General features: G+C 38.7%; 1 protein-coding gene across 2 annotated transcripts in view; it reads right to left on the reverse strand.

The window, feature by feature from the left end:
• Positions 1-1676: 1676 nt before the first annotated feature.
• ITFG1 (integrin alpha FG-GAP repeat containing 1) overlaps positions 1677-22023 on the reverse strand; it is an 83880-nt gene continuing 63533 nt past the window's right edge. For both annotated transcript variants that reach the window (XM_062626046.1, XM_062626045.1), the window contains 4 exons: positions 10890-11014; positions 7705-7787; positions 5847-5964; positions 1677-2477 (listed from right to left, as the gene is read on the reverse strand). In XM_062626046.1, coding sequence (XP_062482030.1) covers positions 2418-2477; positions 5847-5964; positions 7705-7787; positions 10890-11014 — 386 coding nt within the window. In that variant the 3' untranslated portion in view covers positions 1677-2417. The remainder of the gene's footprint in view (positions 2478-5846; positions 5965-7704; positions 7788-10889; positions 11015-22023) is intronic.

Consider the following 22023-nt stretch of genomic DNA (forward strand, 5'->3'; position numbering starts at 1 on the left):
TGAGGCTAATCTATGTTTATTATATTGTGATAGAGGGCTACAGACAACTGTGCTTTGCTGCCAGTGGCATGTGTTTAGCCTTATTTTCCAACCATCTGAAAAAGACTGCAAAATATTTTAAGTTGTGCTTCCTTTTAATTATGAAATTCATTACTATTTTTGCTGTCAGGAGCAAATTCTATCCTGGGGTTTTAAAAGTTCAATAGCATTAAGTATTTATCTATCTAAAAAAAAATCTTACTTTTTTTATGCCACTCTAAGAGAAATATTAAGGGTGTGAATTAGGGATATGCTTAATAGTAACAGTAGTGTAGTATTAAAGCCTCCTTTGTTGGCCGCTGATCAGTTCATATTAGAAACATCCAGTAAAACGTCATAGCTTGGCAGACTCCTCATCAGTACTTCTCTGATTTCCGGGTTTGTGCTGCTGTCTGAATGGGTCACTGCTCAGCACTGACATGGTAACAACCTGTCTGACTGTCCTTCAGGGTGGGTGGGATCAGTTCAGCATTGTATCTGCACTCCCTTTTCAGCTTCTGGGCTGCCAAGCAAAAGCAGCAGTTACAGGACAGCATGTGATGGGACGAGTGCTAGACCAGAGCACACTGCAGAGAGCCAGCTGCAGAGCTGAGTGCCTCTAAGATGAATAGTTTGTAGTTATTTGAGAAAGTATGTCCTAGTTTTGTCGTGGTTTAAACCCAGTCAGGCAACTTGTTCACTCCCAGTGAGTGGTGCGGGGCTGACAACAATCGAGGCTCCCCCCCCCCCCCCACCGGGGCTCTTCCCTTCCCCTCTCCCGGAGGAACGGGGAGGAGGATCGAAAGGGTGCAACTCCTATGGGTTGAGACGAGAACAGCCCAGCAACCAATGTACAACACAAATCACCACCGCTACTATCAACTACAACAATGATAAGGGAAAATAACAAGGGAAGAGAATACGATACCACCGGCCAAGAAACGAGTCCCACCCGGAAGCCCGTGTCCTTCCAGGTAACTCCCAGTTACCCCCCACCCCGGGCATGACATCCTGTGGTATGGAATACCTCCTTGGCTAGCCTGGGTCAGGCACCCTGTCTCTGCTTCCTCACGGCTTCCCCTGCTCCCTGGCAGAGCATGAGCCTCACAAAGTCCTTGGTCAGGGCAAACATCACTTAGCAGCAACCGAAAACATTGGTTTCACCAACATTGCTCCCACGCTGGAAGTCAAAACACAGCACTGCACCAGCTACCACAAAGGAGAAACATGACTGCTACTGCTGAACCCAGGACAAGTTTATCAAATGGTATTCATTAGGCATGCAAATTGAGAGATTTAAATGCACAATTAATCATGTAAACTTCTATCACTAAGGACTAACTATTAAGTAAAAGCATGATTATTTTTAGAGATTTTTCCAGGACCCTACACTGAGCAACTTGTAACTTCATCACCATTTTAGACATATGAAGTTGAGCTACCTGTCTTATACCAGTGCACAAAGATAACGTACACTGCTTATTCCAAGTGTCCTACTATATTCTTAATTTAATCTTTGTATATCTCATTCCTTAGCAATAAATTCTGGGGAGTCAATCCTCATTCATCTTCCACTCCAAAATGTTTTCTTTTTACTTATTAAAAAACAAAATACCACACCTTTATTATTTTAGAAAGTTACTTTCATAATTACTTCAGGCTTTTCTAAAATAAATGTGGTTATAGTTTAATTATAAAAGCAGTTTATATAAAGCTGATACATTTTTATGGTTTTAATTTCTGAATGCATTGTTTTCTCTCTGGAACTAACACACACAAGTACTACATCTGTCCCATGATGAGCCACTGAATCAGCATTAACATTGCAGCTTTTTTAAGTTCTCCAACAGCTAAATTCTTTAACTACTGTACATATGGATTTAAACAAAAAAAATACAGAATACTTTAGGTTGAGCACCATTAAGACTACAATCAAAATAATTAATGATAAAGTCATCCGATAAATTGCCCAAGCTTAATTTTCAGAAATGCATGTTACTTTCCAGGAATGTGTAAATGACAAGACCAATTCAGGTGATACAACGTATTCTGCTCACTGAAACACTAAACTTTATTTAGACAGATTTCTTTCTATCAAATACTACTAAAGAACGGGTGGTACATAAATAATGATACATGCAATCTGATCCCTTTACTAAGAAAAATAAAATCATAGTTCTGTTAAATAAAGATGAAATGCTATTATATACAGTCTGTTAACTGAAAAGCCTCGTGAGACATTCAGGTCTGATTTTAATACTTTCCAAATAAATACCAAATAATGCAACATTTACAAATAGCATACCAGCAGTATTTGCACAGTAATTATTTTACAAACCAGAATTTAGTATTTCAATTAAGCAAATGAGTAGCAGCTCCTTCATAAATACTAAGGCATGTTACATAGCATCAAAATGGAACCGATGAGCCTCCTGTCGCTTCTCTCTGTCATCTGCTTTCTGAAAAATAACAATAAAAAAACCACTTTGTGGGATCTAGAGCAATAGTGTTACAGAAATGAGCTGTCAAATGTCAGAGAATGGTTGATTTTTACCATGTCACTGTTAGCAAAAGGCAAAATGCTCAGTAAAACCCTCAATAATTAGCTTTTAAATGATGTCAGTTTGAAATAGCAACAATCTACTCAAAATTGGCTTCTGCTGTCAATGCTCAGCGGTTTTAGTATTTATGTACCATTATTTTCTATTATTTGTAATACTGCTTTTTTAAAAGTGGCATTTCAAAAACGAAGAATGTTTCCTATTATGTATTTATTTATTTATTTAGTATGCATTATAAATATGAGATGAAGTTACTCTGGAATAATGTCATCTGTGTATGTGAATCATCATGTAGATGTCATCATGTAGATGTTACACTTCTAATGAGATTCTTTTTAACAATTCCATCAAATACAAATTTCTACAAAGATGGCAGTTCAACCAACAATTAACAGCACCAAGTAGGCTAAAAACTTTTTGTGGTTTTGTTTGTAGGATGCATTTCCATGCTTATTTATGCAGAGCACACAGTGATCTGCTGAAAGAGCAGTTTGGATGGTGCCTGGAAAAAGCAGCATATTTAAATTGTACTTATGATCCAGGTAATGCAGAAAAACATGTCCTTTCCCACAAGCCTCCTCTTGTGTTCTAAAGCAGTACTAGAGTCTGAAAGTACTTTTTAAAGGATATTCTGAACACAGAATGTGAACTTTTCTAGAAAACAGTGTTTTTGTAATGACTGACGGTATGTGTAAATCCTAGCATAAGAGAATTTAGCAAAACGGATTTAAGTGTTTTTTTGCTTGCTTAATCCCAACTTTTTTTTAATGAGTAAAATGAAAAGCTCTTACAGTATGCTGTTGCAAAGGGAATTCAGATTTGTATCTCAATGGATAAATATACATGACAATTTTTGTAGAAATCAGTGCATGTGTTCTGCCATGGGAGTTTGTCATCTGCTTTGGCACAAGGCCAAAGATTTATTTATCACACAATGTTTATGTATGGTAGCAACTCCACTGGATTAACTATGGATTTTACTGCATGTTGTGGCAGCAGCAGCTGTCAGTGAAGTTTAAGATGTATCGGTCTGGCTTTTTGGAAGGGATTATCCATGTCAGTAGTATTCTGAATGTCAAAAATGGAGTGTGAAGAAGGGAGTGCCATGCTGTTTCCTACATTGAAATGCTTGTCACATTTGACAAAATTTTGTAGTCTCACTTAGAAGGCAATTTTCACTCAATTTTTTGTATGCTTCCTGAAAAATTACTAATTCAGATTTGACAGTAACCAATACTCTGAGGAATCCATCAAAACTTCTCTAGCAGTGTTATCATCCATGAGCAGTGTTCACATGACTACCATCAAGGCCACAAAGCCAGTTATAAAGAATGAGAACACAGGAGTATCAAGGTCCTTAGCTAATGTAGCAGACTAGATTTGCTGTAAGATGAATAACGGTTTAAATTCTTCCTCAATTTCTCTTTCATTTCATGTATCAAAACTAAGGTATCAAATTTCTAAGGAATGACAGAGTGACATACTACCCTGAAGTCCTACAGTTATTTAAACCATACAATACTTGGCTGGCAGATGAATTTGTAACAACTATTGTAGACAAAGGGCTCCTATTATCACTTATCTGCAGAGGCCAAAGTACATGTTTTATTTTAACTGCTGAATAAAACACTGCATCTTACAGACAGATATAACCTCTGGGGAAAAAGAAGACATTGCAACAGCCAGTATATGTCCCCTTCCTTTCTTTGCTACAGGTACTCTAGAGACCTGTAAAGGAAATAAGCATTTATGCAGAACAGTATTTTTATAAGACTAGCGAAAGAGGCAGTAAACCATGAACAAGATCATGAACATGGAATTTTGGAGTTTAACTCCCAGTTATGTCAGTGATACACAATACAGCCTTGGTTAAGAGCCTTATTTGTTCTGTACCTCAACCATTCCTTCTAAAAATTGGGAAGGTTAAAATCAGTAGGAAGGCACTGGAAAATTACAGGAATTAACAAATGTTTATATGGTAGTCTGAAAATACACACAATTTATCCAAATATTTATGCCTACTTTGACCAAGATGCAGCTGTTGGAAATGTGTTTATAATACAACTAATACACCATTTCATTCACATACACCTAATGGGATTTAAAATGGCTCAGAAAGCACTCTGGGCCAAGTGCTTCTTTATATCACAATACATGAACTATTATGTGAAGAATTGTTTTAAACACTGACACTGAATTTCCATTTCTCCAGATGGCATTATATATAGTTAATCCTTCCCCAGCTCAAAGTCCAAGTATTTTTTCTGCTATTCTTGTTGCTTAAGATTTGCTAGAAACAGAGTTAAACCCAGCCTGTATATAGTCCTAGCTATCAGCAATGCTTCCTTGATACAGTAGGACATGCTAAGGACAGTCAGTGAAATTTTGCTTCACTTTGTGTATTTTATTCCAGCTTTTCTATTATTTGGAGACTGTATTTAATACTTTGAAGAGTGAAGACTGACAGACAACATTTAAATGTGCAAAGCCTATGTGAATGTTTAACAAGGTCATTTTATTTCCACAAGCACAAAATAACAAACAATTCTACCATGTCAAATTGTGCAGTAATTTTATTTGACAGTTAAGATTATGGCTTAGGTACACAGTAGCATTTATTGGCAATTTTGCCAGTTGGATATGATGGAGAACTGAGCATAGTCAAGAAAAATGGGAACGCATTTCTTTTGTGAAATGAAAGGCCCATTCAAAATGCTTCTTCAAATCAATAGATTTTTATCCACTGCATGTATAATTCAGACACACAGAGGAAAGCAGCCAGTATTACATGATTGAATTCGTATATAGTTTTGAATGATGATGTCAGTACAATCAGCAAAGACAGATACAGAAAAAGAGACATTTTCCTTATTTTTATATTACTAGCAGAACTCAAGGTAGGTAAACCGATTTCATTTTCCATTTTCCAAAACAGCACCCCTTAAAACTCTGCATAATAGAAAGCTTAGATATGAAACAAAAATGTATCATTTACTTGGGAATAATACCTTAATGGCAAAAATTCATCCATGTTGTCTTCACTCCCCTTTTTAAGTGTCTTAGAGCTTAAATAAAAACAATGCCAGTTTTAAAGCTTGCAGTAAATTCTGACTCAATAAGTAAACACTTTTAGGGAGTTAATGCAGTCTGTGTCAGAAACTATACTGTAGAAAAATATGCAAAAAACCAACATACAAGACTGTAAAATTTTAGGAAGTGTTAAATAGTACAGAAAATACAGAAAAGAATCTAGCTAATTAAGCTTACCTTTTCTTGCCAGTGTAATATGCCAATTATAGCCAGGATGAAAACACAGACACCAATTAAGGCTATAGCTGTTAGCAGCACAATGTTACTTGGGGTCAGATACAGCTTGGCACTCCAGCTATATGGGAGAAGAAAATCCAAGGAAACATTAATACCCTTCGCCAGGAAGCAGAAAACAGAGTTAACTTAAAAAGATCATAGAATAGTTAGGGTTGGAAAGGACCTTAAGATCATCAAGTTCCAACCCCTCTGCTATGGGCAGGGACCCCTCGCACTAAACCATGTCACCCAAGGCTCTGTCCGACCTGGCCTTGAACACCACCAGGGATGGAGCATTCACAACTTCCCTGGGCAACCCATTCCTAGTGTAAGACAGATAACAACTTGGGCTATGGGAACTAGGGGTTATACTTAAAAGACTGAAGCTTAATGTTTTTTTTTTACTTGAAAATATATGGCTTAATATAATTATTTACAGATAATGCTATGTCTAAATTCGGTTTCTGTTTAACTTTCCAGGAAACCTATGGATATCCTCAGGGACTGACTTTTTTTTTTTCTCATTAGGAGATTATCTCCTTCCCCTGCCCAGGACAAAGTAAAAGATGCAGCAAAATCTCCCACAAAACTGCCTGGGGCTCGGGGAGAGGGAGCAGCAGGGTGAAGTAAGCCTGTAAGATCTATTGTTTTCTGCAGACAAGAAGCTCCTCTTGGACAGGCTACAGAGCTCAGCTGGTTGGGCATTGCTCAGTCTGAGTTTACCAGAGACAATGGCAGTTGTAGGCAAAATAACCAGTTGATTATGGCAGGAGAATGCTGGAAAGCAAAAAACCTAAGCACTTGAAGGGCTTCTGGAAGCCATCCCTTGAATGTTGTGGGGTCCTACGGCTCATCTAACACCCCTTCTGTACTATAGGCTTCCTGTCATGGGAAAGCTGTCAGCAGGAGGCCATGTATCCGTGTCAAAGAAACTATAAATTTGTAAAGGTTTATTATGAAATCTGATTTCTTCTTGGGATTCTCTCCTCTGCTTTTCCAGTGTCCGTAAACTTTATAGGAAAGCAAAAATAATTTAAGGATAAAATGACAGGAAATATTTTGCATAACGCATACCCTTAAATACCTCAAGACTGTAACTAGATTTTCTTCATCTGGCAGATGCTATTCCTGTCGTTCTTAATTAGCAACTTAAGCAGCATATCACTTCTCAACTGTTATCTGTCCTATAGTAAAATTAACTGCTGAAACAGATGTCAGAATCATTTCTGCATGATAAATGCAACTGAACTCAGTAAAACGTCAAATGGCAAAAAGCAGCTGGAATATCTGACTAATGGAAAAGACAGAAACATGCTCTCTTTCTGGGATAAACATTTTAATTGCAAAGTGAATTCTGTGTTTATGCTCTTGTGTTACTGACCCATTCACTTTTTCTTAAAGAAAAGTATTAATGCCTGTGGCAACAAATACTGCATTCAGAATGGCTGAACTGAATGTTTTATATGCAACCAGACAGAAACTGCACGTTTGGTGAAACAGAAGTGCTTGCTTAGATCATTACCACACTTGCAATTTGTCAAAAGAATGTTGGTAAATTCTGCAAATATGTTACTTTTACAGGAGTTGAGCTGGTAATATTCTGATCTCTTATGGGCACTACCTAAGCAGCTGTGTAAATACCTGAGAAGTATTCTGCCTAGCCACTGAGGAAACTACATCCACAGAACTGATCGCCACCACTGTTCTTAAATTTCCTTGCTCTAAAAGTGACTGGTTTTAAACATACTACACATAGTGCCTGAAGTAAACTCTGTATTAATGTGATTTTTTGAAGTGCAAAACAAAATGATGAAGTTACCTTCGAGGAACATTATGAGGGTAGGGAATAACTATAAGCTGGGAGTTTGGTATGATAGCCGTCCATTCTTGTTTTCTTGGAGACTGAAAGAAAAACAAAGGCTATGTCAATTCATAACGAAACAATATACTTAAAAGCAAAGAAATTCTCTGTTGAGACATACAAAAGGAGAGTGCTGGCTTTGGCTGGGATTGAGCTAGTTTTGCTCATAGCTGGTGGTATGGACTGTGTTTTGGATTTGTGCTAAAACAGCACTGACAATCTAGTGGTGGTTTGTTGACCACTGAGCAGTGCTCACAAAGCCATGGCCTTTTCTGCCTCTTACCAGCCAGCGAGGAGGCTGGAGTTGGGGTTACCCAGCCAGGATGGCTGGCCCTCACAGACCCAAGGGATGTTCCACACCATGTCCTGTCATTCTCACCATATAGAGCTGGAGGAATAAGGAAGGGACTAATCACTGCCTGGGCTGGGCTGGGCATTGGTCAGAGAGTGGTGGGCAACTGTACTGTGCATCACTTGTCTTTCTGAAGTGTTATTCCTCTCTGTCATTTCCCTTTCATTACTTTTATTATAATAATATTTTACTTTATTTCAATTATTGGGCTGTTCTTATCTCAACCCACGGGTTTTCTCTTTTCCTGGTTCACCTCCCCATTCCAGCAGTGGGGGGAATGAGCAAGCAGCTGTGTGGTACTTAGTTGTGGGATAGGGTTAAATATGACAAGGAAAACACACACACAAAAAAACCCAATCCAGTTGTTTTTCATCTTTTTATTTTAAATATAAGTGATTATTCCCTTATGTTTGTATAAGCCTTTTATTCTGAAAACTCCAAAGTGCTTAAAAAAAACAAAGTAAAATAAAGTACAAAGCAACAACGTAATAGGGAAAGCTGAAAAGAACCAGTTCTAAAAAGGAGGCAGGCAAAGCAATTATCCAAATCAGAATTTGGCCAGGATGCTGATTTGAATACCTTGCTTTTTAAAGTTGTACCATCAGATCTTTAAAGACTGAAAATTACTAGGACCCTACTTTTATGTTTCATCTGAAGATTACCTCCCACCATACTGATCCTGGTTTTATAACTGAGGTAGAGAGGATTATGTGAGTTTACAGGCTGGCCAGGTCAACCCCAGGAAAGTTTTACAGCTGACCACAATAACTGGATCTTCAGATCTAATACACATTTGCCAAATAAGCAAGCACTATATACCTGTACTAACATTTACAAACAAATTCAGTCATCTTTTGGTCTTAGTGTTAGCTTTGAAGTTTATATGCTTTATAAGAACCAGGCACACAAGTTTTTTTCTAGCTTTTTTTCTGTATGCAAACTACTACTTTTGATGTACTGTGTACAGTTCTGGTGTTCTCAACACAAAAAGGATATGGAACTGTTGGAACAAGTCCAGAGGAGGGCCACAAGGATGGTCAGGAGGCTGGAGCATCTCCCATACAAAGACCAGCTAAGCAAGTTGGGGCTATTCAGCCTGGAGAAGAGAAGGCTGCGTGGAAACCTCATATCAGCCTTTCAGTATCTGAAAGGGGCCAATAAGGATGCTGGGGAGGAACTCTTCATCGGGGACTGTAGTGTCAGAACAAGGGGTAACAGGTTCGAACTTAAACAGGGGAAGTTTAGATTAGATATAAGGAAGAAGTTCTTTACTGCGAGGGTGGTGAGGCACTGGAATGGGTTGCCCAAGGAAGTTGTGAATGCTCCAACCCTGGCAGTATTCAAGGACAGGCTGGACAGAGCCTTGGGTGACATGGTTTAACGTGAGGTGTCCCTGCCCATAGCAAAGGGGTTGGAACTAGATGATCTTAAGGTCCTTTCCAACTCTAACTATTCTATGATTCTATGATGGCTTTCTATGATGGGGCTATGGAACTGATGGATAAGGGCAGAGCAGCTGACGTCATCTACCTGGACTTCTGCAAAGTGTTTGACACTGTCCCGCACAACATCCTTGTCTCTAAACTAGAGGGACATAAATTTGATGTGGATGGACCAGTCTGTGGATAAAGAATTGGCTGGATGGCTGCACACAAGGAATTGTGGTAAACAGCGCAGTGTCCACGTGGAGACTGGTAACAGGTGGTGTCACTCAGGGGTCCATTTTGGGACCCATTCCCTTCAACATCTTTGTCAGTGACATGGGATTGAGTATACCCTGAGCAAGTTTGGCAACAACACTAAGCTGGAGGGAACGGATGGGAGCAATGGGGACCTTGAGATGTCTGAGAGGTAACCAGTGCCAAACTCATGAAGTGCAACAAACCGAAGTGCAAGCTCCTGCATCTGGGTCAGGGAATTCCTGGGCACAGCTACAGGATGGGCAGAGAAGAGACTTAGAGCAGCCCTGTGGAGAAGGACTTGGGGTGTTGGTCCATGAGAAACTGAACATGAGCTGGCTTCAGTGTGCACTTGCAGCTCAGAAACCATGTGCTGGGCTGCACCAAGTGTGACTAGCAGGTCGAAGGAGGTGATCCTGCCCCTCTACAATGCTCTCGTGAGACTCCACTTGGAGTAATGTGTGCAGTTCTGCTGTCCTCAACATAATAAGGACATGGAGCTGTTAAAGCAAGTCCAGAGCAGGGCCATGATGTCGATAAGGGGGCTGGAGCACCTCCCATACAAAGACCAGCTAAGAAATCTGGGGCTTTTCAGCCTGGAGAAAAGAAGCTGCATGGAGACCTCATAGCAGCCTTCCAGTATCTGAAGGGGGGCTATACAGATGCTGAGGAAGGACTCTTCATCAGGGACTTCAGTGCTAGGACAAGGGTTAATGGGTTCAAACTTAAAACAGGGGAAGTTCAGGTTAGATACAAGGAAGAAGGTCTTTACTGTGAGGGTGGTGAGGCACTGGCACAGGTTGCCCAAAGAAGTGGTGAATGCTCTATTGCTGGTAATGTTCAAGGCTAGGCTGGACAGAGCCTTGGGCAGCATGGTCTGTTGTGAGGTGCTCCTGTCTGTGGCAGAGGGGTTGGAACTAGATGATCTTTAAGGTTCTTTCCAACCCTAACTCTTCTATGATTCTATGAATATCCTTGCTTCTGGAGGGAAAATAAAAAAGGAAAACAGGAAAAAAAGTCCCTAGCAGTATTTCCATCTAAAGTCTATCAAGAAAGGTAACACCATATACATTGACAATTGTAGTATTGACAATCATTAAATCTCAACTGACCTTTTCTCCTAAAGGACGAGGAATGCCAACATACAAATGGTCAAGGAAATTAGCACTACGTCCCAAGCCTAGTACGTTGTATGGAAGCTGTAGAGCATAATGCGCTGATTGGCTAAGCTGTCCAGCTGAAATAAAATTAGAAAAGAAGTCCAAATAGGCATTTTGTGGGGAAAAAAAAAAAAGAGCAACCCTGAAACCATTAACTTTCTACATGTATACATTCAGAGTCAGTCATGAAAAAAATTTAAAAACGTTAATCAACTGCATGATTGTTTAATTCTTAAAGGTTCAGTCCCACATTTCCAAAACTTCTTGTGGCCACTCACTTGGAGAACAGCTTGAATGTTTTAGGTTTCTAGGTAAGATGATTCTTTTGAGCAACATTTCCATGTTAAACTGAATCTAGACTACTGTCCTGGGGTCAGCAGTAGCAGTCACTTTTCTCCTTCTTAGTAGCTGGTGCAGTGCTGTGTTTTAGACTTTCAGCCTGGGAACAACACTGATAACACCAATGTTTTTCATTGTTGCCAAGTAATGTTTACTCTGAGCAAGGACTTTTTGAGTCTCATGCTCAGCCAGGGAGGAGGGGAAGCTGGGAGGAAGCAGAGACAAGACACCTGATCCAAACTAAGAAAAAGGATATTCCATACCACAGCATATCATGCCCAGTATGTAAACTGAGGGCAGTTACCTCGAAGGGCCAGATCGCTGCTTGGGTACGGCTGGGTATCGGTCGGCGGGTGGTAAGCAGTTGTATTCTCTTCCCTTGTTATCTCCCTTATCATTATTATTATTGGTGGTAGCAGTAGTGGTTTTGTGTTATACCATAGTTACTGGACTGTTCTTATCCCAACCCATGGGAGTTACATTCTTTTGATTCTCCTCCCCATCCCTCTGGGAGCAGGGAGAGGAAAGGGGGGCAGAGTGAGCGAGTGGCTGCATGGTTCTGAGTTACCAGCTAGGCTTAAACCACACAGTTCTTTGGGGGGTAACTGCCTCCAGCTTACATACGGGGCATGACATGCTATGGTATGGAATACCCCTTTGGCTATTTTGGGTCAGGTGTCCTGTCTCTGTTTCCTCTCAGCTTCCCCTCCTCCCTGGCTGAGCATAAGACTCAGAAAGTACTTGCTCAGAGTAAGCATTACTTAGCAACAACTAAAAGCATTGGTGTTATAAGCATTGTTCCGAGGCTGAAAGTAAAAACCACAGCACTGCACCAGCTACTAAGAAGGAGAAATAAGACTGCTACTGCTGAATGCAGGACAACTATTTTTCACAGGTTGAGAAGAAATCAGATTTCTGCACTTGTTTTTATTTGAAATAGTGCCAAGTCTTTTGCCCTATTGATTTACAACCTCATACTCAGTATGTGGAAGTTCACTTTATTCTTGGTTTTAATCAGTAACTACTGATTTTTCTTGTGTCACAAAATAAGCTGAGTAAATTTGTATGAACCAATTCTTACACAATAAATTGATTCAATGAAAGCAGGATTACAGTGGTTGTAAGGCAGGCCCTAGTAAGAGCATGTAATTATAACTAATTAAAATAGAGACTCTAGGGGAAAAGTAACACTCTGTGTTTCCTGAAAAGGCAGCAGGGAAACAGACAGCTGCAACAGATAGTGTTGCAGCTATCAACAGGTTTGCTAACATCCCATTTCCAAGGTATCTGATTTGTCCATTTAAACAAAAAAATTTGTAATCTTCTAGTTTCTGACAAACTGATTCAGATCCTATGATGATTCTTTGTTCATTGTCTAGAAAGCTTCTTAGGAATTAATTTGGATTTTAGGAAGCAGGAAAAATATCAGCACCTCATAAGCACCACAATGAATTTAGCCTTTCACCAGGTTAACAGAAATGAGTGTGAAGGACACTTGACAACCACAAGCAGGTTTATGTGATAAGCAGAAACAGCTTCTCACAGAGGTATGATGTAGTCTGTATTTTTAAAGGATTGAGATTTATCTCTGCTTTGACACCTAACATTATGCGTCAAATTGGAAAGTGTAAGTTAAGTGACAGAACATAATAAAATGTGAATTAAAGAACACAAATTCACAAGCACCTCCTTATGAAGACAGGCTGAGAAAGTCAGGGCTGTTCAGCCTGGAAAAGAGAAGGCTGTGTGGAGACCTCATAGCAGTCTTCTAGTATCTGAAAGGGGCCTATAAGGATGCTGGAGGGACTCTTCATCAGGGACTGCAGTGTCAGAACAAGGGGTAACAGGTTCAAACTTAAACAGGGGAAGCTTAAATTGGATATAAGGAGGAAATTCTTTACTGTGAGGGTGGTGAGGCACTGGAATGGGTTGCCCAAGGAAGTTGTGAATGCTCCAACCCTGGCAGTGTTCAAGGCCAGGTTGGACAGAGCCTTGGGTAACATGGTTTAGTGCAAGGTGTCCCTGGCCATAGCAGAGGGGTTGGAACTAGATGATCTTAACGTCCTTTCCAACCCTAACTGTTCAATGACTCTATGAATTTATAACTGATTTACAGACAATTCCTTACTACCTCGCCACACTTTCTTCCAGGGCTGAAAGACAAGATCTGAAAAATCAGCCTGATACAGTTACCTTTTTATTAAGCTAAAATGCTTTTAGCAGAAAGAAATAGTACAGTCTTCTGAAAGATTAGGCATATTTTAGATTTACTTTTTCCCCATGCAGAACCATATAAAAAGCAAGAAAATGTGGAAATAATTAAATAGGATTTGTCTTTTCAGTCCTCTGTTGTCGGGTCAAGGTGTACTGCGTATGTTGCTAGGTGAATTCCTAGATTATGGACTCTGTGCCAGAAAGCATTAACTCAGAAACTTTCTCTCCAAAAAAAGGTATTTTGTCCAGTAAGATGAGATAACAGTATAGGTCTTGAGTCTGTCCCCACTTTTTGACTGACTTTCCTTATACGACTGTGGCTAAACTGCTTAATCTTCAGGTCTCAATTTCCAACTCTTAATTTGAGAATTACTCAAATTTTAGATGATATGTAATATTTGAACGCACTGGTTATCAGTATAAAATTGGCAAGGAGCAAAGGTACGTTTATTACACAACTTGGTTATACAACCAAACAAGGTAAGATCATGCTTTCACTTTTGCTGCGTTCTGAAGAACTTCTCCCAAAAGAACAAGGTACTGCTGTAACATTTAACACTGAAAAGCTTTCAGAAGGACTTTCGAGTGAAATATTTAGCATTATGAGAAGACTGCAAGTGAGATCTTCCTTTTTCTTTCATCATAACAAATGAAACGTATAAATTTCAACTAAATTAAATGAAACAAAAGAAAGTGTAATACACTGTGTGCAATCAGCCTTAGAGAAGTCAGACAGTGCAGCTAGAATTCTTAAAAGCATTGAATAATTTTATGGCTACTAACACTGCTTCTTCTGTTAGTAGTTATCTACAAAGATAAGGATAATGAAATCATGTGCTTCAGAATGTAAATAGATCATTTGCAAAAGTCAGAGAGAATGTTTTCTGCTACATCACAGACAGAAAATGTGCATGTATCTTTTTTATTTGCTTTTACAGTTGGGAGATGTTAGTGTATAGAACATTCTAGTTTACTTTAAGGCTGGTTACAAATATGAGATCTCTGGGACTATTTCTTGCTTTACTCCCTGTATATCAATCATAAATTCTGTCTGAGGGCTACTCAAATGTTCCACTTGGAATTGCAAACAAGTAACTAAGAATGACAAATGTTCATCTGAGAAACATAAAAACCCAGAACAAAATTAAAAATAAAAGGAGACATTACAGAGAGTACTGTCATCAGTTGTGATATTTGAAGTTCTCAGTCACTGGTAATTAATTTACTTATGCAACTATTTCAATTTTAATTGAAATAGCAACTCTAGCAATTTGCCCTGTTGTAAAACTATTGTGAAGAGTTTTATGCTTGATCTAAGAAGATTTGAAAATACCATTCCATCTTCAAGAAGGAAGATGGGATTTATTTCTTATACTAAGATTGTTCTTTAAGCTTTTGGAAGTCTATGCAAGCAAGATGGAGAAACTGGCTGTTGCTCGTTTGTTTTGCTTCATTAGTAGAACTGGAATTAAAAAGCCTTCTCCTGTCCATGCTATACATACTACCTTTTAACACTACTTTTAAGACTATTTTAACACTATGTCTTCTGCATTATGCTTCTCATTTCAAAAAGTTATTGGGAAGCACCCAGGTATCTTGGGCTATGGTACTGGGTATGGTACCTGCACTGAGCTCTGCAGGCAGGGAGGGTGCTAAACTTTAACTTGGAACGTGAATGAGGGCTGGAGCAGCTCTGCTCTGGAGCCAGGCAGAGAGAGCCGGGCTTGTTCAGCCTGGAGAAGAGAAGGCTCCTGAAGGGGAGACCTTAGAGCAGCTCCCAGTGCTTAAAAGGGGCTACAGGAAACCTGGAGGGGGGCTTTGGACAAGGGCCTGTAGGGACAGACCAAGGGGGAAATGGCTTTAACCTGCCAGAGGGGAGACTGAGTTGAGCTCTTAGGCAGAAGCTCTTCCCTGTGAGGGTGCTGAGGTGCTGGCACAGGGTGTCCAGAGAAGCTGTGGCTGCCCCATCCCTGGCAGTGTTCAAGGCCAAGTTGGACAGGGCTTGCTGCAACCTGCTCTAGTGGAAGGTGTCCCTGCCCATAGCAGGGGTTGGAACCGGATGAGCTTTAAAGTCCCTTCAACCCAAACCAGTCTGGGATTCTACGATTAGTTATACACTAACGGTTAACAGTTGGACCAAACGATCGTTGAGGTCCCTTCAAACCTGGTATTCAATGTTACTTGTCTATGACACAGGTTTCATTTTTATTTTTGCTTTAAATCATAAGTCACTAAGTTTACTGTTTAAAAAACCTTAGGCAGAATAAAGAACCTCAACAGTTTAAGACATAGTTTTCAGTGGTTTCAGCCTGTCAGAGACCAAATTTTTGAGAAATAGCTAATGACACTGGGCAGCCAAACCTCACAGAATTTTACAGAGTTTGATATTCAGGAATCATTCTGAACACCTCTGAATCAATCATCTCCTTACTTTTGAAGTCTGGCATATAAAACTTGAAGCAGTACACATCATTAACTTTTTGAAAGTCTTGACTAAGAAATAGAACTATGTGCTGTCTATAGTACATACTGTACTTGTTCATTATATCTGAATTAAAGCATGACCCTTCTATTTCTATTACATTGATGTAAGCTTGCTGAAAGTTTAAGAGTAGCCCATTCAGCCCTGGGTTAAACTGCAATGTCAGCAGTTTATTTCAGGTAGCATAAGTCCATAAATGAAGGCAGTTTACCTTTATGAAGGGAAAGTGATTGTATTTCCATGTAGGAACAATGCTTTCTATTGTTTCTTTAAACAGAACTGATAATGTGTGTTATGGGATTTATGATCAGTCTAGTTGAACCAACAAACAGATTCACAATACTGATACTGTTCAGTCAGTTTAAATAAGCTAATGTTGTGGAATAATAGAGCAGAACATACAAAATCATTACACAGAGTTGAACTAATGGAAACTGATTACAAACTTGTGGTCTCCTGAAGCACTATTTTTTTTTTTTTTTTTAATTAAGCTTTTCTTGAAAAAGTATCATTTACATTTAAGTAGTCGGTTAAAGCCACTCAGATTAATTCAAAATACAGTAGTATTATTTAGGCTTTCAAGTCCCACAAATTCATTTTGTTAGAGGACTGAATAGTTAAATGTATTTTTGTGAATAAAAATATTGTGTCATGATTTCTCCCAGTTGCTATATTTTCCTCTAGTTTGCAAAATGATGTATTTATCAGAAGATTTAGTATGTTCACCAAAGTAGTAACTGAAGATATTTGTGGAATAAACCAAATCTATCAGAGTTAGAAAATATAGCGAGGTGTTGCTTTGTTTTACACACACATTCTTTGTACCTGTTGACAATGTAGGCAGCTCTTCTGGTAAAAAATGCTTCATTGTGTAAAACACAGGATCTGAGTTGTAGCCACTAGTCTCAGATTTGTATCTAAGTTCTTCTGTACCATAATTTACCTTAATACTGAGGTCAACGCATGAATAACTGCTTTTTATAGATTAGATATACATGCTTCCTAGAAAACCTGAAAATTATACCAAAAAGCTACCTGCAGAAGTTGCATTAGTTGCTGTGTAGCTGTAACCAACATGCCTGCAACAGCTGGAGTTGCAGAAGCCAGTTCAAGAGCTGGGTGACGTTTCACAGTGAACATGCCTCACTCAAGCAGCACCACTACAGTGCTATTTACTTTACAGCGATTATTGGTATTGTGCTACATTGCATACGGATATGTTTCCGCATCTTTTGAAGCTGGCAGCTCCTTAATTTATTTGAAAATATGCCAGAGAGAGTTACTGCAAAAGAAAGGGAAAACATAACTAATAGTAATGAAATACCAATGTAATATGCATAGGAATGTACAAAGCAGCTTTCAGAAGGAAAAACAAAATGCCAACTCCTCCAAACTTGAAAGCTTGGAGAATATGATTTCCTTGCCTTTATTTGAAAGCTTTACTTCAGTTGCCTTGTTATCACCTTTAGAGTTGTCTAATTTGTTAAATTAGTTGAAATTTGAAGTTTGAATTGGTTGAAGTTTGATAATACTGCATGCAACATTACCAGATCACACAATTTTTCTAAACAAGAGTTACACAGAACACACGAGCAAGGTATTACCACCTACAGCAACTAGAAAACCCCTTTTAACAAAATCCAGCTATTCAATTATTAAATTATTCCAGCTTGTTTCATGAATATATTCTTCTTTCTATATAGCAGAATTCTACATAATAAATCTTGAATAGTCAAATGGCTATTAAAATTAAGCTTATTTTGCTTTTGTCTAGTGCATACTGCAGTGTTTATTTTTAAATTCATTAGTATAATAGCTGCTAGACATTTGTGTTCATCTCACAATCCAACTTAGCTTCACAGTATGAGAACTCAATGCAGCATCAGGGAAGAGTAAGCAGCTTTCAAAAAACCAGAGGGCACAACTTCACAGCATGTGAAAGGTCATTCTGCCATGAAAGGCTTAAAACAAAACAAAGCAAAACCAGCAAAATGAAAAAACTCTGAAGTAGCAATTGCAAAGGTTATCATTAATCCATAAAGCTTCAGTCAAACAGATGCTTGGACAAGTCATGATTTGATCCATATAAGCCATTCAATTAATCTATTCTTATGATAATACTACACCTACATATGGATATTGATCTTAGAGTAAACCTTAAACTTTTACTGTTTTGCGGTTTGGGGCCCACAGGATTAATATATATAGTAGATACAAACTGCAACTATGGTCCTATTTCAAAATCTATCAGCATATTTTTACTTTAAGAAACTTAAGAATGCATGTAGCACAGGCTGAAATACAGAAGATATTCCCCTTTTCTAACCTGAAGGGGAAAAGTGAAACAATACTTTAACCTGAAGCTCCAGCCAGGCTTGGAGTTCATCTGGTACATCCAAGCCACGTGGTACATAAAAAAATCTGGATACGGACACATTGAGCAAAAGAACAGCCTTCCCCATGGCCTTAACACAGAGATGGCAAAAGGAAGCTGCGAGTGTTCATGCCTCAGGCTTCTCCACATGCCAAGGGGACAGGCAGCACTGCTGCTGTTATGGTGATGCACAGCTACCAGCCTTACCCTTCTGTCTGCCTGTGCAAACAGGCAGGCTTCCAGGCTAGGAATTCCTACAGAGAGAAAGAGAAGCTATTGGAGGGTTCAGATGTTACACAGGAGAGGAAGAAAGCATGCTGGAAGACAGAAAAAAATGAGTTATGAGAGGAAAGAGGTATCAGAAGGAAAACCAGGGTAAAAAGATGATGATGGCTAAAGGTAGCCTGATGTTCATAGCATGAAGTCTCTACAGGACTACCCCATCATTTGACTTGGTCAGCCCTTGACCAGACAACACTGCAATAACGAATTTAAAATGCCTGTCTTGTGCTGGTGCTACAATATGAAACTGCCCTTGTGCACATTCTGAAGACATTTCAGTAAATTATCAGCTGCTCCATATTAAATTTAAAATACCTGATCTTATTTAAGCTGTTCTGGGTCCACAAGGACATTAGTTCTAAGAAAATCAGTCTGTGCTATTGGTAATAAAATAAACTAGGTAGGCAGCCTTCTAAAGAAAACACAAAGGATATTGAAGTGCTGGAATGGGTCCAGAAAAGGGTAATGCAGATGGTGAAGGGCCTGGAGCACAAGTCTCATGAGAAACAGCTGAGGGAACTGGGGGGTTTTAGTCTGCAGAAGAAAAGGCTTAGTGGAGACCTTACTGCTCTCTACAACTACCTAAAAGGAGGTTGTACTGAGGTGGAGTTGGTCTTTTTCACAATTTACAAGTAATAGAACGAGAGGAAATAGCCTCAAGCTGCACGAAGGGAGGTTTAGACTAGATATTAGAACAGTTTCTTCCCAAAAGGGTGGTCAGGCATTGGAAAAGGCTGCTCAGGGCAGTGATGAAATCACCATCCCTGGAAGTCTTCAAAAAAACCCATGTAGATGAGGCCCTTATTAACACGGTTTAGTGGTGGCCTTGCCAGTGCTGGGGGAAATGGTTGAACTTGATCTTAAAGGTCTTCTCCAACCTAGTCGATTCTATGATTCCGCAATTACTGGGACCCTACATTTTAGCCAAGGTTACAACTGTTAACAAATAGAGCTCTATAGCTGTCAGAATATTAGAAGTTTCACAGAAGCCAATAAAAGCCTGGAAATGCACATGTAGAGCTGAAAATCCAGGTTGACAAGCATTCTTAACTGCAGGGTCTCCTTAAAATAACAACTCCAAAAGGAATGGGGAGTGCAGAAAGCATGATTTCAAACTTGAGTTTGCGTGCTTTTCCTAGATTTACAGCTGGCCCTAATCTGATCTCAAGCATAGAACTCCTTAAATATTTGAAGAAGCTGTTGCAATTGAATTTACTCTTGGAGAGAATAGGTCCGTGGACATGTTAACATCAGATATAAGACCCAGTACTTCTCAATTCTAATGCTCACTTTGGCAGTTACTATTCCTTGTAGCTAATTTGACAACATTTCTTGTAAGATTACAAGTGAATTGAGCAATATGAAAGTAACAGCACAGAATGTGATAATTATTATTCTGCTATCTTTTAAGAACATAGTGGAGTGTTAATAGAAGGGAAAATAACAATGCTTTAAAAAACAACTTGTAATTATGCAAATTTCCTGTAGTTAAGGCTTGGCAGATCAGAGAACCTTACAGTGAATGAGGTAAGGACAGCCATATGTGCCTTTGTAGTTTACTCTCTGCACAAATACTGCATACATGAAAGATATCAGAACTAAAGACCTGTAGAATTAGGAAGATCAGAAGGATGGTGGACATTTGTTTGAGTATGGCTGATTTTAGTCCAGGTCTAGAAGGAAAACTTAGGGTGACTGGATAGTTTGGTTTTAGTGGTCCAGCCTACACCTGCTGTCCTGCTAAGACCAACGGTAAAGACAACAAATAGTGTAAGCTGACACAGGCAGGAGAAAGGAATATAAAGCATTATTTTCGTTAGAAAAATCCTATGTTGTTATTCACCTTACTTCTTGGAGAAGAGACTAACTGTTTAAAAAAATTCTGTTTATCAACCATCAGATTATCTCACTATTTCTTTTATAGAATTAAAAGCTTCAAATACACATAGGTTTGTCCATGATATTATATAAGGAATACAAATAAGTTGATGAGAATTAGTTTTAAAATATTCCCAGGCCCTAAAGATAATGGTTAATAAAAACATTTTTGTTCTTGGAAGAGAGAACCGGAAAACAGAAGCTCTGTGCATTCTTTCATGACACAGAGGTCTGTAGTTGGAAGAACACCTTTAATTTGTCATTGATTATTTTACAAGTTTGCTTAAACAGTAAGTGCCAAAAGGTCAAATATACACAAAACAAAAAGGTCTAAACTTATATTTCCTCAAAGTGCGGTTCAGAATCAGTTTAGACTGCTGTGAGTTATTTAATAGGTATTCTGCACTTGAGATCCCACAAATCCATTGTTTTGTCATATTCTGATTAAAATGATGCCAATGTATAAAAAGCAAATTTATTTTAAAAAGCAGCATACAACATAACATTCAGGTATGCTAAATTTCAGTCTTCTACAGTAACTGTATATATCCCAAATCTAAATATTTTTAAAAATCTGATAATAGAAATTCTACTAGCTGTTGGACATGATTTTTTAAAGCTCATTCTATGAATTCAGTTAAAACATCAGATTTCTAAGTTTGATACTGTGCTAATTACAAGTAGCAAGAGTTAAAAAATTCTCTGACTGCACAAACAATGAATCTAAATTAGTATTATCAGGTCTAAGCAAAGGTTATGAGGTTTTTTTTGTTTGTTTTGGTTTTGCTGTTTTGTTCGTTTATTTTATATATAACCATGTTATAGCACTTTCCTAAATAAGAAAAAAGTCAGTTTGACGGTTTTACTAATGTGTTTCTTCTCTTAGCTAAGTCTCATATTTTTTGTTACTTAGGCAGTTATTCCTTAGTACTTTGTATTCTGCAATAACATAGGTATTAGGGGCTAGAAATAACAAAACAGCAGCATACTGAAGTAGGCTTCCCATCCATATGAATCCAGGCTTTTGAGGTTGGAGAAGGATTCTGTGAAGGCCTTTACTGGTGTTAACAAGATTGGACTGCACCAGGACCTGGCTGACAAAGCTTGCAAGCCTTCATCTTGGTAACTGGCAATGAGGAGAGATGCCAGTTGTTACCCACCAGAGCCGGCTGCCTAAGGGTGTGGGTTGAATCCTCTAAGGGATCACAGCGTAACTAGAAATCTTGTCATGGGAACTTAAGTAAATGTGTAAGCTCTTTTTAAATTTAGCTTAGAAAACCTTCAGACTGCTGAAGCTGAGTATACAATTAGCAGGACGATTAGTTTATTAAAATTAATTTGTGCAATAATTAAGAAAAATACTCTGCATTTTCCTGTTAGCATTAGTTATTTGTCTGATTAAAATGTAGGCTAATGTGTTCAAGCTTTCAAACCCATATTTCAGCATGTACAAATACAGAAGTAACACAGAATATCAGGTTTGTGTTTCATAACATCTTTCTTTTTTCTAGGGTGTA

Source organism: Pezoporus occidentalis, unplaced genomic scaffold (genome assembly GCF_034315485.1).
Source record: "Pezoporus occidentalis ecotype Australia unplaced genomic scaffold, CSIRO_AGI_Poc_V1 ctg287, whole genome shotgun sequence".
NCBI lineage: Eukaryota > Metazoa > Chordata > Aves > Psittaciformes > Psittacidae > Pezoporus > Pezoporus occidentalis.